Source organism: Melanotaenia boesemani, chromosome 11 (genome assembly GCF_017639745.1).
Source record: "Melanotaenia boesemani isolate fMelBoe1 chromosome 11, fMelBoe1.pri, whole genome shotgun sequence".
Taxonomy (NCBI): domain Eukaryota; kingdom Metazoa; phylum Chordata; class Actinopteri; order Atheriniformes; family Melanotaeniidae; genus Melanotaenia; species Melanotaenia boesemani.
This window is the reverse complement of record NC_055692.1, coordinates 13,803,326-13,817,418: the sequence shown is the minus strand read 5'-3', so window position 1 is coordinate 13,817,418 and position 14,093 is coordinate 13,803,326. Positions and strand designations below refer to the sequence as shown.

Sequence of the window (14,093 nt, the reverse complement as noted above, 5' to 3'; positions counted from 1 at the left end):
GAACTGCTTTGATTGATGAAATCTGCCCATGGGAGGACATAAAATCATGCTTCAAGGAGAAAACAAAGACTGGTCGGTAAATCAGATGCTGATGAAAAGTGTGCTGAGTTACTTCTGCAAGCAAATAAGAGAAGCACATCTTTGGAGGAACCCTATTGGTAGTTAAATCAAAGGTGTGTGTGTTTTTTTTCTTCTTTAGGTGAAAGAAACTGAAATAAGCAGGATCAGATTTGAGCTTAGCTGAAGTCCCCAGTTGGATATATTTATCCTCATTCTGTTTTCTCAAAGAGTTCCCTTTAATGTCACCCAGCGAAGGGAAGTGATGAAATGGAGCAATTATGTATCCATTTGTGCTATTCAGGTGAAACCAGGTGTAAAATTTCCAATCTGTGCACCTGCTGTATCTTCAATTCATTGCGCTTTCTCACCGCTGTTGCCTGTTAGTTGGTAATATTCGAAATATGGACAAAATATTACAGGCAATAAATCTATTTAACGTGATCATATTGCTTCCAGGGAGGACGATTGCTTTTCCTCTCCAGGTTTATCCCAACAATTGCAATAGGGGCTAAACACAATCTCAAATTATTGAATAAACATGTCTGAATTGTTAAGTTGTGCTGTAAAATGAGGAAAAATGCACTGCAATAAAGTCAAATTTTCACTTATCAAGAGGAAGCATGCTTAATGTGAAACAGAAACATGTAAGAATAGGAAGGGGATAAAAGAATGGGACATTCTAATCCTGAACAGGGACCAGAACTTTTCTTTCTTTTTTTTTTTTTTTTTGCTGAAAACAGATAGTCGAGTCATCTCCTGTCGGGCTGGAGATTAATTTTCATTTTCCAAACAGTTTGTGTGTATAAATATTCATGAACCACCTTGAAAAGCGGTGGGCAACTATAAGGCGGTCAGCGGAGAAACCAACAAACCTCCCTCCCTTCTCTGCAGCTGTGCTGAGGGGGAGTGGGGGGTTAGCTCATGATGAAAGACTCTCACTATCCACGACCTTTCCAGTCTAAAACAAAGATTTGCACAATTAACTACTTTTAAATGTCATCCAACTGCCAAATCTGCATATCAACGCCAAGCCATGCATGGAAATGAGGATGTTTGTCGAGGAAGGACTTTTCCCCCCATCCCATCCCAATGCCACCAAATGGGGTTCTTTCTTGTTTTAGCTAGGAAGGAAATGTAAATGTCAACATATCTTGTGTGGAGATCCTTCTGTTGCTAATTAACCTTTGCCGTTTAGAAGCTAGACTGAGCTCTGCCTAAACAACGCAATTAACTTGAGCTTGAAAGACAGAGACAACATCTACACCGAGCCACGCGATGTAGGGAATCACACTGGCTTCGTTATCATTACAGACACAAACTCTGCACACCTCACTTTTTCATTGGTTGATATTTTCCCCAGGCCCCAGGAATGAGCCTATTGGGAGTGTGTCAAAACTTTGTGGATTAAAAATCTCATTTCTTTTTATCTTCATGAGATTGGACAAGAAAGCCATTTTAGTAGTAGCCCCTGGTGAGAGGCTAACCATAACTGTTGAATTCATTCTCATAAATCTTCATACATCAAGTTGAAGACTGCCGGGGTCCATCATGTTCGAGTTCAATTTCCAGATGGGAGGAAAAATTTGTCCTCTGCCAACTGACTCCAGTCGCCCAAAACAAGTAGAAGAGCCAATGTAATTCAAACATTCTCCTCTGGTGTTCTCTGTGGGTCTCCTTTGGGCCTCAGCTGCACAGGCTCCTCTGGAGTAATGAATACCAACATTGAGCTCACTCTTGCAGCTCAAAGCCCGTGTCAGTTACAAAGTCAACCCATTAACATCTTCACTATTCAATGATACGCTCTTTCTCAAAGTAGAATCAACACCAGTCAACAGGCAGGCAGAATACCACAGGTAGCTAGGCAAGAAAAATACATCCTTGTTCCACTGGGAGTGGGGTGAGAACACTATATGATGATGGACAGGAAATATTTTTCTTTCATATGCTGATAAACACTGAAGCTCTTGGAGCACTCAGCCAAGATGTAGACAAATGATTGACATAATTTTCAGGGGAAAGGAAGAGTTTGGGTTTGGAGAGGGCAGGGGTTAAGCAGAGGGAATGTGGGGAGGTGCCAGAATAAAGTTGATTCAGTGTGGGGTGAATAAGATGAAGGGAAGCTTTAGGAGAGCCGACCTGCCACAGTTGGTCAGAAAGAGAAGGCCGTTTAACCACAAGGATGCTGTCAGAGCCAAACAGGAGCTATCGGGTTTATGCTAAATATCTGAAGACATAAGCTGTTCAAGGAAGTCGTGAAGACGCTCTGCAAAACTAAGTGAGGATCCCAAACCAGTGGTGTAAACATCATTGGTTTTAAGGACTAACAGGTGGTGCTAAACCTCACTGCAGACTCTACCATCGGCAGGATCATGAAATTACTGTGTGAACTGTTCCACCACAAATATCTATGCAAAGTGATTCTCACATTTACTTTCACTTTTATTTAATTTTAAGACTGGAAGAAGTCATGTTCATGTTTTATCATTTCATCTCCTTTTTATTTACCAATAAGGTCATTTCACATTCTAAAACATATATAAATGGTGACGCTTTTAAAACTTTGTAATGTTGCTGTTCCTTCTCACAACAGCTAAAATATTTTCTGACATTAAGGATACTAATAGTCAAGCATTGTGGTCAAACTTTTTCCAAGTCTTATTTTCTAGCTTTTTTCCTGCAACAGTTCACCATAGTACTTTTTTCAATTACAAAGTTCTCTGTACAATTTCTATGACAGCTCAGGTCTGCAGCAGATCTGTGAATTTGTGTATATTTAAAAAATGTCATCTCTAGAAAGGATGTACACGTCCAGAAGGCACTTTTATTTATCTTTACCAGTTGGTCTGATCACATTACATGTGTGATGGTCCTTATAAAAATAAAAAAAACAGCTTTTTAAAAATGTCATTAAATTTCTTACTTTTTACAAACTAGAAATCTTCTGCCAACTTTGCTTCTTAAAGATGAACATATAAAATGATGAGACAAAACTCTGTGTGTAATTAAATAATTGTAAGAATTCATCTTTTGCTTTATTTCATTATCTATTTATTTCATTTATTTATTTAATTTTTTGGGTGCATTTCCATTTTCCATATTGTACCAACTTTTCTGATTTTTGGTTTTAAATATATTTTGTTCTTGTCAGGAAATTGATTGTTAAGTAAGGGGGTCTGCCTGTTTCTAAAACACAGCCTTATTATATGTATTATAATAATATAATATATAGAATTATATAATATATATAATATTATATATTATATTATTATGTCTTGATGCACTGCATCAATTCTTGTGGAGAAGTTCAAACAAGCTTCTGCTTTTTCTGTGGAGGACATCAGTCAATGTCAGCTATGATTAGGTCTAGAAAAATACTAATTTCTTGGGAAGACTAAACTAACGTCCTTGCAGGTCAAACTCAACAAATGTCCTGTATGGTCAGCGTCAATTCTTATCAGCACCTCATTAAAAATGTAATGACCACATGAATATTTAGCACATTTAATGACTGCTCTCTATAGCCATTCTGCAGTGCCCTGCACTCTCCTTTCCTTCCCGGAGGGCAGTCTCTCATTCCAAGTGCCGGCCAAACGTGTCCGTCCACCTTGATGAATATTGCAGAAGTCAGAGGAGTGTGAGCAACCGATGGAATCCACCTCAATCAACTAGAGAATCGATGGCATACCCTCACATTTGCAAAGGCACTAATTGGCGGCTGTAAAATCCAGCAAGCTGCATAATTTACTCAAGAGAGAAATGAGAATGGAGCGCAGGGAGATCAGCTCATTTGTAGCAGAGATATTAAAATACATTGTCCTTCTCATATCGTAAAGCCTGTAACATTTGCAGGAGAAGCCAAGCCAAATTATTAATGTCTGCGCTTGTCATAGCCAATAATGCACACTACTGAGAAGGCAACGTTGAAAACCTTTTCACTCACCGGTGAACTTCTCTTAGCATCACTGAAAATACCCCACTTTATTCTCTCTTTTCCTGTGTTTTACCAACATGCAATATTAATCAATGCAATGGCCAAACATACAGGAAAAATGATATACTTCTGGAAAGTAGTTCATCTCTTTTTGCACTTGATGGACAGCTGATGAAAACAGGAAAAGCCCAGAATGAAGTGCAGAGCACAGAACATAAAGTATGTGTGATACTGCCAACATTACAGGTCGCCTTAAGGTAGTGAATTCCAGCTCCCAACAGACTTCCACATCAAGCCTACTATATCCTAACATCAGGTGGTAAAAGGACTTAGGATCAGATATACAGATGATGAATAACCAGTTACAGAAAGACAGATGTAATATCAACAGCTTTGGATTGACTCTAGCCAGGAACTTTTACTTTTTATCTTTCTTGTACAGCATTTTATCTGTCCCCACATTTCCCTGCACTGTCTGGTAAGGAAATAAATGTATATAGAAAAAAATGATGAATAATCTCATAAGAACCTTTGCAATTTAATTTTTCCCCATACACATATTTTTAGACACTCAAACAGCAGTGAAACTGATACACAAGTTCTCAACCAATGTCTTACTGTTGATTCTGTTTCAAGCATTTGTAAGTTTTTCCTCATCTGGCACGCAAGAGTTTCTTGAACAGTTACAGATGGCAGGCTAAACATAATGAACACCTGTTATATCTACTGCAGTTGACCACAATAGACTTTTACTGTAACAATACTAGCTTGTGAAGTTTAAAAAAAAAATGTTATCGGTGAAAACAAAATGATGCACGAGCTTTTTTTTTTTTTTTTTTTTATAAAATTCAATGTGGTACAAAACAGTGTAAAAAACATATAACAACGTTCCTCAGTTAAAAAGAAAAGGCTTTACTAAAGTTGCGCTTACTGTAAGCCTACACAGATTTTAGTATCTGCAATATTAAAAATACTAAATGAAACCTGTGGATTTAGGTTTATAATTACCCACACGAGCCAGGTTTTTGACAAACGCTACAGACATGCTGTCTGCGGGATTTCCAAGACCACTCAGCAAAAAAAGAAGCAAGGACCCTATGTTTCTATTTAGATTTAAAATACCCCCTTAGCTCAAGTGAACTGAGCCTCACCTTGACAAAAAACATGTTGATAACAAAAGAAGAATCCATCAGGGAAGAACCAACCTTCGTATCCTGTTTGATGCTCTCTCCTATGTTTGATCACCAGACATGAAACAACACAAACACACTGAACAGTAAAACAGGCACTTGAAAGGGACAATATTGTCAAAGACTGGGGACATATTGAGTGACAGCCTGTTAGCTCTTTGAGGCCTTTGCTGCCTTGCTGGGCAGCAAGCTGATGTCTCCTCACTTTGTCTCAGATGTGGAACTCCTGTGATCGTAAACAGTTCCGACCTTGAAAGTGTCCTTTAATGGAGATGTTGGTTGATTGTTGTGTCGCTGTGCAGTTAAAAAAAAAAAGAAAAAAGAAAAAAAAAAGAAGCATTATGAATGCATGGGTGTGTGTGAGAAAAACATCTTTGTTTAAAAATAAATAAATAAATAAATAAAAAGAGGTTTTGTTACTCCATCCACATCCTCCTCATTTGCACCTTTCATTAAAATACAGATGGAATCTATGTTAAAGTTAAATTTCACTGTCCTGTTTTCTGAGTTGAATCGCAATTGATATACAAAAAAATCTGGATATCCTGCTGGAGAAAATGTTTAATGTACACAGATGATGTAAAATAAGCAGTAAAGTATTCCACCATCACTCTGAATACGCTCCTGCCTCACATGCATGCATACAGAAAGAGGGGGAAAAAGGCTTGGAGTTGTAGTGTTTTATTCATAATTATGTAAATCCAGTCAATTATGGTTGCCTTAGCAAATCAAGAATCAAGTGTGTCAACATCTAGCAGAGAAGAAAGTGCATATGGGGATTACAAAAGAACAGAAAGAGATAAAAAAAAACAGGCCGATAGAGAATTTCTTCTTCGGGTAAAGTCTACAAATCCTGACGAGGGTCAAATGAGTGTGTGTTTAATTGTCTCAAATCTCTATGCGCTGTCAAAAGTTTACAGTTCTGCTAAAATTCAACGCTCAGGAAGGAATTGTTCCTATCTGAGCAACTGTATGTGTAGGCTGAGGCCAGAGCTGGTTCATGCCATAGAAAAATACCCTGGTCGTTTGCATTTTTAACTGTACACTACTGGATTTCTAAGAAATACATAATAAATGACAAACTCTCATCCACAAACGTCTACTTACTCAGTTTTAGGCCCATGCCAGTTTTTCTTTACATCCTGCTCCACTAAGAAAGATAAATCGCTCATTGTATTGCTACAAAGCTAATGTTACAAGTACACACTCAAAACCAATAGTAAGCTAAATAAACCCCACTCATATATGTATGTATGTATATATTATGTATATATGAGCTCAAATAACATGTCTATGGTTTCATATAAACTCAGATCAGATACAGTAAATATTTCTTTAGTAAATTCAATTTCAGGTTGCTAATAGAATATCTTAAGGCTTCTTGATTCCGCTTACCTGTCCTTGACTTATGTGGTTAATATTCTGATAATGTGATTTGGGGCTTTTGGGTAAAGGCAAATTCTATTCAAGCACTGTTTGACTTCATTTCAAAACAACTCAAGAATGATGATGAGTCAAACCTAAATGTATGCAACAAAAGCAGCATAGGTCCCAAGACATGTGGATCTGTTTCAACTTCACATTGGAAACCCTCCAAATCCAGCAGAAAAATGCAATCTTGGTGTAAACATGCACTTTAAATTTTAGTCAATGTATTTTTGCAGACATAATTGTTTGTGGCTTGAATCTTTCCCCTTGAGTTGCAGCAAAGAGCTCCGTCCTTCATGTAGAGCCTTGTCAACAATATCATCAGTTACACGCGTCCACTTTTAACACTGTACTGATGTCCAAGAGAGCAAAAATGTTCCTTCTGGACAAATACAAAGAGAAAATTAAAAAAGAAAAACATTACAATTTTCTCAAAAAATGTCTCAAGTGAGCCCTGGCAGTTCGAGTTGTCCTCTGGGTTGAAGCAACCAGATGATGCTCTCTAATCTCCATGTTTCCGCTCCCTCTTGTGCGATCTCTGTGCAGCAGCTTAGTGGAGCAGTTTGGAGGGAGACATGGGTGCAGTGACCAAAAACACTGATTTTGTTTCAGAAAACAAAACTCTTCTAATCGATTTTGAAACAAAATAACTCTGGTTTGCTTACGGCTGAATGTCTTTGATTCATCTTTCATTTGGATCATGTTTTTATGTTCTAAACCAGTCCATTCCATCTATTTGTAGCCTTCACACAAAATCCAAAATGATGTAGAACACTTAAAGTACAAAAGATTTTTTATTCTTAATTTTGACTTATAGCAGAGATCGATAACACGTTAGTGTCCAGCATTCCACCAGAGAAAGAAGATGTTTTAGTAAAAAAAAGAAGTAATCTAACTTATTGCAAAGGATGATAAGGATTCAGTTTTTGACCTAGTTATATCTATTAGGTGGTTGATGCCTCACTAATTCTAAGAAACCAAAGTAAAACAGGAGTTTTCCCTTAAATAAGTTTGATGAACTGGACTTTTGGGTCTGAATGTGTAGCTACATGTTCACATGCATGTTTGAACTGTGAATGACAAGCAAACATGGTCGAACTGTACAAATCGTGTATGTATGTCTTCAATCTATGTGTGTATCTTTGTGTATATTTGAATGCGTGCAAGTGAAATCCAGTTGTAGCTACGAAGAATGTGATGCGTTGGGGCTCCAGCCCATTTGATAAGCTCTCTCCAAGGTTCTCTTGCAGTCCTGCATCACCGTGCTGAACACAATGTGGGGGTACTGGACTACCAGTCTCTCCACAGTCTCCTCGTTCACCTGGAAAACACACAGATGTACAATGTTAACATTTCGTTCTCTATAATGACAGTGAATTCGATGGTGGTTGATCTAAACATCAAGTTGACAAATCAGTTTGAAGACATAAATTTACACTGTACATGTTTAGAAGAAACAGATAAGATAATACATGTAATACGTTAAATATAATGCACATAGACGTCCTCATCATCATCATCAATCAATGTACATAATCAAAAAAATTAATATGAAAAGAAAAACTTTCTGATAGTTTGTTCCAGATATTAGAGCATAAACTAAATGTGGATTCACTTGTTTGGTTTTAAAGCTTGGGATGAAAAACAAACTTGACCCAGATGATCTTAGAAGTCTCGGTGGCTCATATGGCATCAGCAGATAAGATAAATATTTTGGCCCTGAGCCGTTCAGTGGCTGGTAGACCAGCAGCAAAGATTTAAAATCAATTCTTTTGTGGACAAAAGCCAGTGTAAAGATCTAAGGACCAGAGTGATATGTTCCCTTTTTCTTCTTTGGTCTTTGTGAGGACATGAGTAGCAGAATTTTAGATTAATTGTGTTTTTTTTTTGTTTTTTTTAATGAGAGACCCATGAAAACTCCACTACAGTAGTCAAGTCTACTGGTAACAAATGCATAAATAAGCTTTTCTAAACCACGAAACCAAAACAGTAAAACAAAGTAGGAAAATGAGGAAGAGGAAGTCTGCAGGCTTCAAATGACTGACAGAAACTGGACAGTTATTCTATGAAATCTGTGCTCACTTTTCATGCATTCATATATTATTTTTGCTTTAAAAGAAAAAAAATTAGGGACAATTAACTTCCATCAGTTCAACAGATAGCTCACATCCTCCTATCTTCTTACCCTGATGCTCCCATTACTCTGCAACAGGGTAAATCTGGACTCATCGAACCACATGACCTTCTTCCATTACTCCAAAGTCCAATCTATTGAGTCCAAACTATTTTTTCTGATTAGCCTCCACTGATTAGTGGTTTTCTTATGGCTACACAACTGTTCAGTCCCAATCCCTTACGTTTGCTTTGCATTGTGTGTGTGGAAATGCTCTTACTTTCATATTAAACATAGTCCTGAGTTCTACTGGTGTTTTTCTTCAATTTGATTTTAACCAAACATTTAAGTCATTGCAGATCACCATCATTCAGGATTTTCTTCTGACCACATTTCTTCCTCGAAGCAGATGATTCGACCTATCCTTCGAGTTTTAATAATGTGTTGGAAGTTTTAACCCAATTTTAGAAGTTTCTGCAATCTCCTTACATGTTTTCACTGCTTGATGCCAATGATTTGAGCCTCCTTAGACACATCTTAAAAACATCTTTTCCATGACCCGGTATGTGTCTTTGGACACGCTTGTTTAAGAAATAAGAAGGTACTATTTGCTTAAGTTGGGTTAACTAACTTGTTGCAACTGAAAGATAATCACCCATGCAATAATATCCATTAGATTAATACCCATTTGCTTAGTTAAATCCAGATGGTGACTTTTTTTTTTGGCCAGGTACTTTAATACCATATAATAAACTAATTCACTAAACTATTTTAGAAATTAATGTTACCTCAGAGAAGACTGGATGGAGACTGGGAATATTTATTAAAAATGGGCTCTATTAAAATACACACACACACACATATATATATATATATATATATATATATATATAAAAATCTTAGCCAAATTCTTGTTAAGTTGTGCTGGACAGCAAAGAAAAACATCCTAACTGTAAACAAAACAAACTGATAATCAACCATCCCAACCCAGGAAGACCCTGGAGCTTGAAAACTGTCCAGAGCATCATCAGTATCCATCTAGTGAGCATTAGTGATATCAGTGAAGTGTCTTAACCAGAGCCCCGAAGGATACTAAGACAAGATCCACAGTTTGATCACCCTGCTGCTGTCTGGAAAGCTATACACTATTATCAGACTCCAAATAGACTTTCGTTTCTCAGGTACTGAGACTACTGAAGCCTTGACAAATAATTCAGATTTCTGACAGGACAGTTCATGAATTCTTATATAACATCTTGTTTTTATGAGTAGCATAAGAACTTCATCTTAAATTTAATCATGTCTGGTTGCATAACTCCAATTAATTCTGAATCCTTAAATGTGTTAGAGGCATATTGCTTTATTGCTTCCAATAAACACAGATTTAGGGGACAAGACTGACCGTCTCTGCACCGCCTCATGATACTGGAGATCAATCAGAAATATGGTGAACTGTTAGCTCCTCATGAAAATGGCTGCTGTATAGACCAATATACAATACACAGTTCCTTAAGAGCATACAGTGTATGGACATGGTCAACTGCACACAGAATTGGACTGTGGCGATGGTTTTAGAACCAGAGGACAGCTGAGCTCACTGAGCTAATGAGGCCTTCATGTTCTCTGAGGACTAGAAAGACAAGCCACTAATAGCCACTCTAGTACTTCTTTGGCATCTCCAAGAGTCAAAAGTGAGAGAGTCTAAGGATGTGACAAAGAGCAGAGGCAGAGTAACCCTGGAGACCTTGAGGGGTTAACCACAACCCACCCAGAACCAACCCCCACCCACCAGCAAGCGTGACACTTTCCAGGGGAAGTGATGTATAAACACTCAGACACATGTTGAGGACACAGTCATCTGTTGTTGCCAAAGCAGTGACAAAGTGTTTCACAGTTTTTCCCCTGAAGTTCGCTGCCTGAGAGCTCTTTGGTTTCTGTTCTTCCTGAAAACATAGACCATGTCTTGGATGGTCAGAGTTCTCTAGCTATTTCTCAGCTCAGGACCTGTTTGGTTCAATTTCTCTAACTACTTCTTTTTCTGACTTGAACAAAAGTAGGTCAAGCAGTGAATTCACTGTTAACTAGAAAGGCTGTCAAGATAAATCCAGCAGAATCTGTTAAAGAAATCAAGAGTGCTTCACGCAGACAGAACGCCGACATCTTTCAGGTCAAAGAGTGAAAATGGAAACTCTGAACAGAACAAGGGAAACTAATAAGACTAAAAGGAAACAGCATATTGTCAGTCTCCTCTATGATTGCCAAGGAAGTTTACAGAACTCTGAATTTCAGGCACTTTCAGGCAGAAAGACTGAAAAAAATGAAAATAAAATTATGAGCAAAAGTCTCACACATTCATCTGTTTTTTGTCTTTTATTAAAAAAATCTTAAGTGAATGCCAAACATGTCCTGCCTTAGTTCTGTCTTCAGTCAGTATTGAAGAGCAAGGCTGAGAAAATGTGAAACTACACTAACTACTGGAAAGGTGCATGAAGGATGAATGTCGGAGGGTGAACTTCAAAATGAGAAAATTCAACCGACAGGCTCAGGAAAGTTGCATACTGTATATAGAACGCTTCATTAGAATAGTGCCTTTAAGAATTTGCATTATTATGATGAGATAATATGAGTATTCAAACCGCAAGGCAGTTTTATAAACCAAATTATTACATTCACTCCTGCAACGAAAATATCAAACTCAACAAGCAGCACCATTGACAGTATGGTCTGAAAACAGAAACCCTTGAAGTTATATCCTCAAGATTAGTTCACAAAGGGCACAAGAAGAAATATTGTAATCAAAGAATATCTACAAAGTTCTGAATCTCTCTTCATTTCTTTATGAGACTCACTGGTTATTCCATAAGTAACCCAGCACCTTTTCTGAGCACCATCAGTGTGTTTTTATCCACCTGTTTTTATCTATGTTTTCAATTTGAGCAGAAAGCAGCTTGAAACAGTGCTGTGTAGGTGGTTGGTGTAGATTATGGTGATTGCAAAACCTCTTATTAAAATAAGTTTCCATGCTGATCTTTTGTCCGGTGTTTTTTTTTTTTTTTTTTTTTTCTTTTTAAATTAATCAATTTATTTTCTTTTTTAATGCATAATTAGTGTGCACAGTGCACTGGTGCAGATGATGAAACTTGAGTCATACAAGCCTTGTGCACAAGTGGATGCAAACATGATGACTTTCCTTTAACAAAAGGATAATTACCACAGAGTACAGTTGCATTTTACTTTTAGATTTTCTAAAAAATGACAAGCCTACTAAAATGACTATTTGTAAGCACCATATTCACACTTGCCCCATCCTTACCTGCTCAATAAGCAAGTATGAGTGGGGGGCAGCAACCATGGTCAAGACCTGTTGTGGCCAGTTGTAGAAGAAAGAATCAAATCAGGGAAATGAAATGAGCACTGTTACACTCTCACACAAGTAATTAGCTTGTTACAGCAACTCATTGTACTATGACAAGAACAGCGTTATGCAGATGTAGGAATGTACCCACAGGAAACCACACTTTCATGTATCAGCTTGATCTTAAAAGTTTGGGCTTAAGCTGGATTTATACTTGCGCTGCATCTGGCGAATGGTAGAGCAGGGGCAGCTGATGCTGGTGAAATGTGCTCTCGCACTCAAGTGCAGGGTTGTGGCATTGTGATGTAGTTTCTCTTTCGTGGTTATTGCACAAATTCAGCGAGAAAGTTCAGAAATCCCTAAACATGTAATCAAACACTGACCAATCAAGTGAGTACTTTCATGTTACCGCGCTGCAAGCAGGGGTGCACGTCGAGTCTGGAAGAGGTGGGCGTCAAGCCTTCCCGAACCTATGTGGAGCATTCGGCAGTAACGCCGTTACTGAACTTACACAGATGCTGTGCGAGCATAAATCCAGCTTAGGTTAGCTAATGTAGCTGTGGTCTGTCAGTATGTCTGTTTATCTGTTATGTAATGAAGCAAATCACATAACAGTGTTCTGTTTTGTTTTTTTTTGTTATCCTATTGTTTTAAGTGGGATTGAATGAGGCACTTGCTGTCAGTGCACTTGTGTTTTTGAGAAGCATGGCAGGCCCCTCTGCATGGGAGCTTGAACATTGCACTGCAGAAAGACCCACCTCTGTTGAGCTACGCTCTAAGTTAGAGCAGTAAATCCTGCTACAAAGCTGATAGTTTATTAATCTCAAACACAATATTGTTAAAAGGAAGCCCGACTATTAGCACTTGTTGGCATTTATATGTTATTGCCTTATTCTACTACAATTGATCGTTAGTGATATGTGATATGTTAAAATCTTCTGTTTACAACCTACGAAGGTCATCATTATTTTACTTGCACAATGGATCCTGGGACAATGATATGTATCGGTTGCTCTCAAAACAAAAATAGGTGAACATAAATGTAACTTGTTTGTGCCCAAATTTCCTTTTCTTTAATGTTGTACTGTGCTGCTTTTGGTTGCAGTTTCCAATCAAAAGGCAACAAAAGCAGCATACAGTCTTCACTGCTTTCTGGGTAATAATTCAGGTAAATCAGAGCAAGAAAAAGCCTGTGGATGGACAAACCTTCCAATAAAAAAAACTAACCTTACCCTTTTACAGCACATAGTTTCCATTGAAGTGTTTAGATAGTAATTAAAATTCTATTGAAATGGGCTGACTTGGCTTACTAAGGCAAAACTACAACTTGGACAACATCACCATCTTCAGATCTATCTTGCAGTTCTTTTGTTTTTTTTTTTGTTGTTGTTTTTTTTTTTTTTTTTTTTTCTTTTTAAATTAATCAATTTATTTTCTTTTTTAATGCATAATTAGTGTGCACAGTGCACTGGTGCAGATGATGAAACTTGAGTCATACAAGCCTTGTGCACAAGTGGATGCAAACATGATGACTTTCCTTTAACAAAAGGATAATTACCACAGAGTACAGTTGCATTTTACTTTTAGATTTTCTAAAAAATGACAAGCCTACTAAAATGACTATTTGTAAGCACCATATTCACACTTGCCCCATCCTTACCTGCTCAATAAGCAAGTATGAGTGGGGGGCAGCAACCATGGTCAAGACCTGTTGTGGCCAGTTGTAGAAGAAAGAATCAAATCAGGGAAATGAAATGAGCACTGTTACACTCTCACACAAGTAATTAGCTTGTTACAGCAACTCATTGTACTATGACAAGAACAGCGTTATGCAGATGTAGGAATGTACCCACAGGAAACCACACTTTCATGTATCAGCTTGATCTTAAAAGTTTGGGCTTAAGCTGGATTTATACTTGCGCTGCATCTGGCGAATGGTAGAGCAGGGGCAGCTGATGCTGGTGAAATGTGCTCTCGCACTCAAGTGCAGGGTTGTGGCATTGTGATGTAGTTTCT

The 14,093-nt window shown here is 37.7% G+C and overlaps 1 protein-coding gene across 1 annotated transcript in view; it reads right to left on the bottom strand.

The window, feature by feature from the left end:
- Positions 1-5,846: 5,846 nt before the first annotated feature.
- The window catches only part of fbxl17 (F-box and leucine-rich repeat protein 17), a 226,486-nt gene continuing 218,239 nt past the window's right edge, over positions 5,847-14,093 (bottom strand). The window contains exon 11 of the mRNA XM_041999457.1: positions 5,847-7,930. Within this exon, the coding sequence (XP_041855391.1) occupies positions 7,793-7,930 (138 nt within the window). The 3' untranslated portion in view covers positions 5,847-7,792. The remainder of the gene's footprint in view (positions 7,931-14,093) is intronic.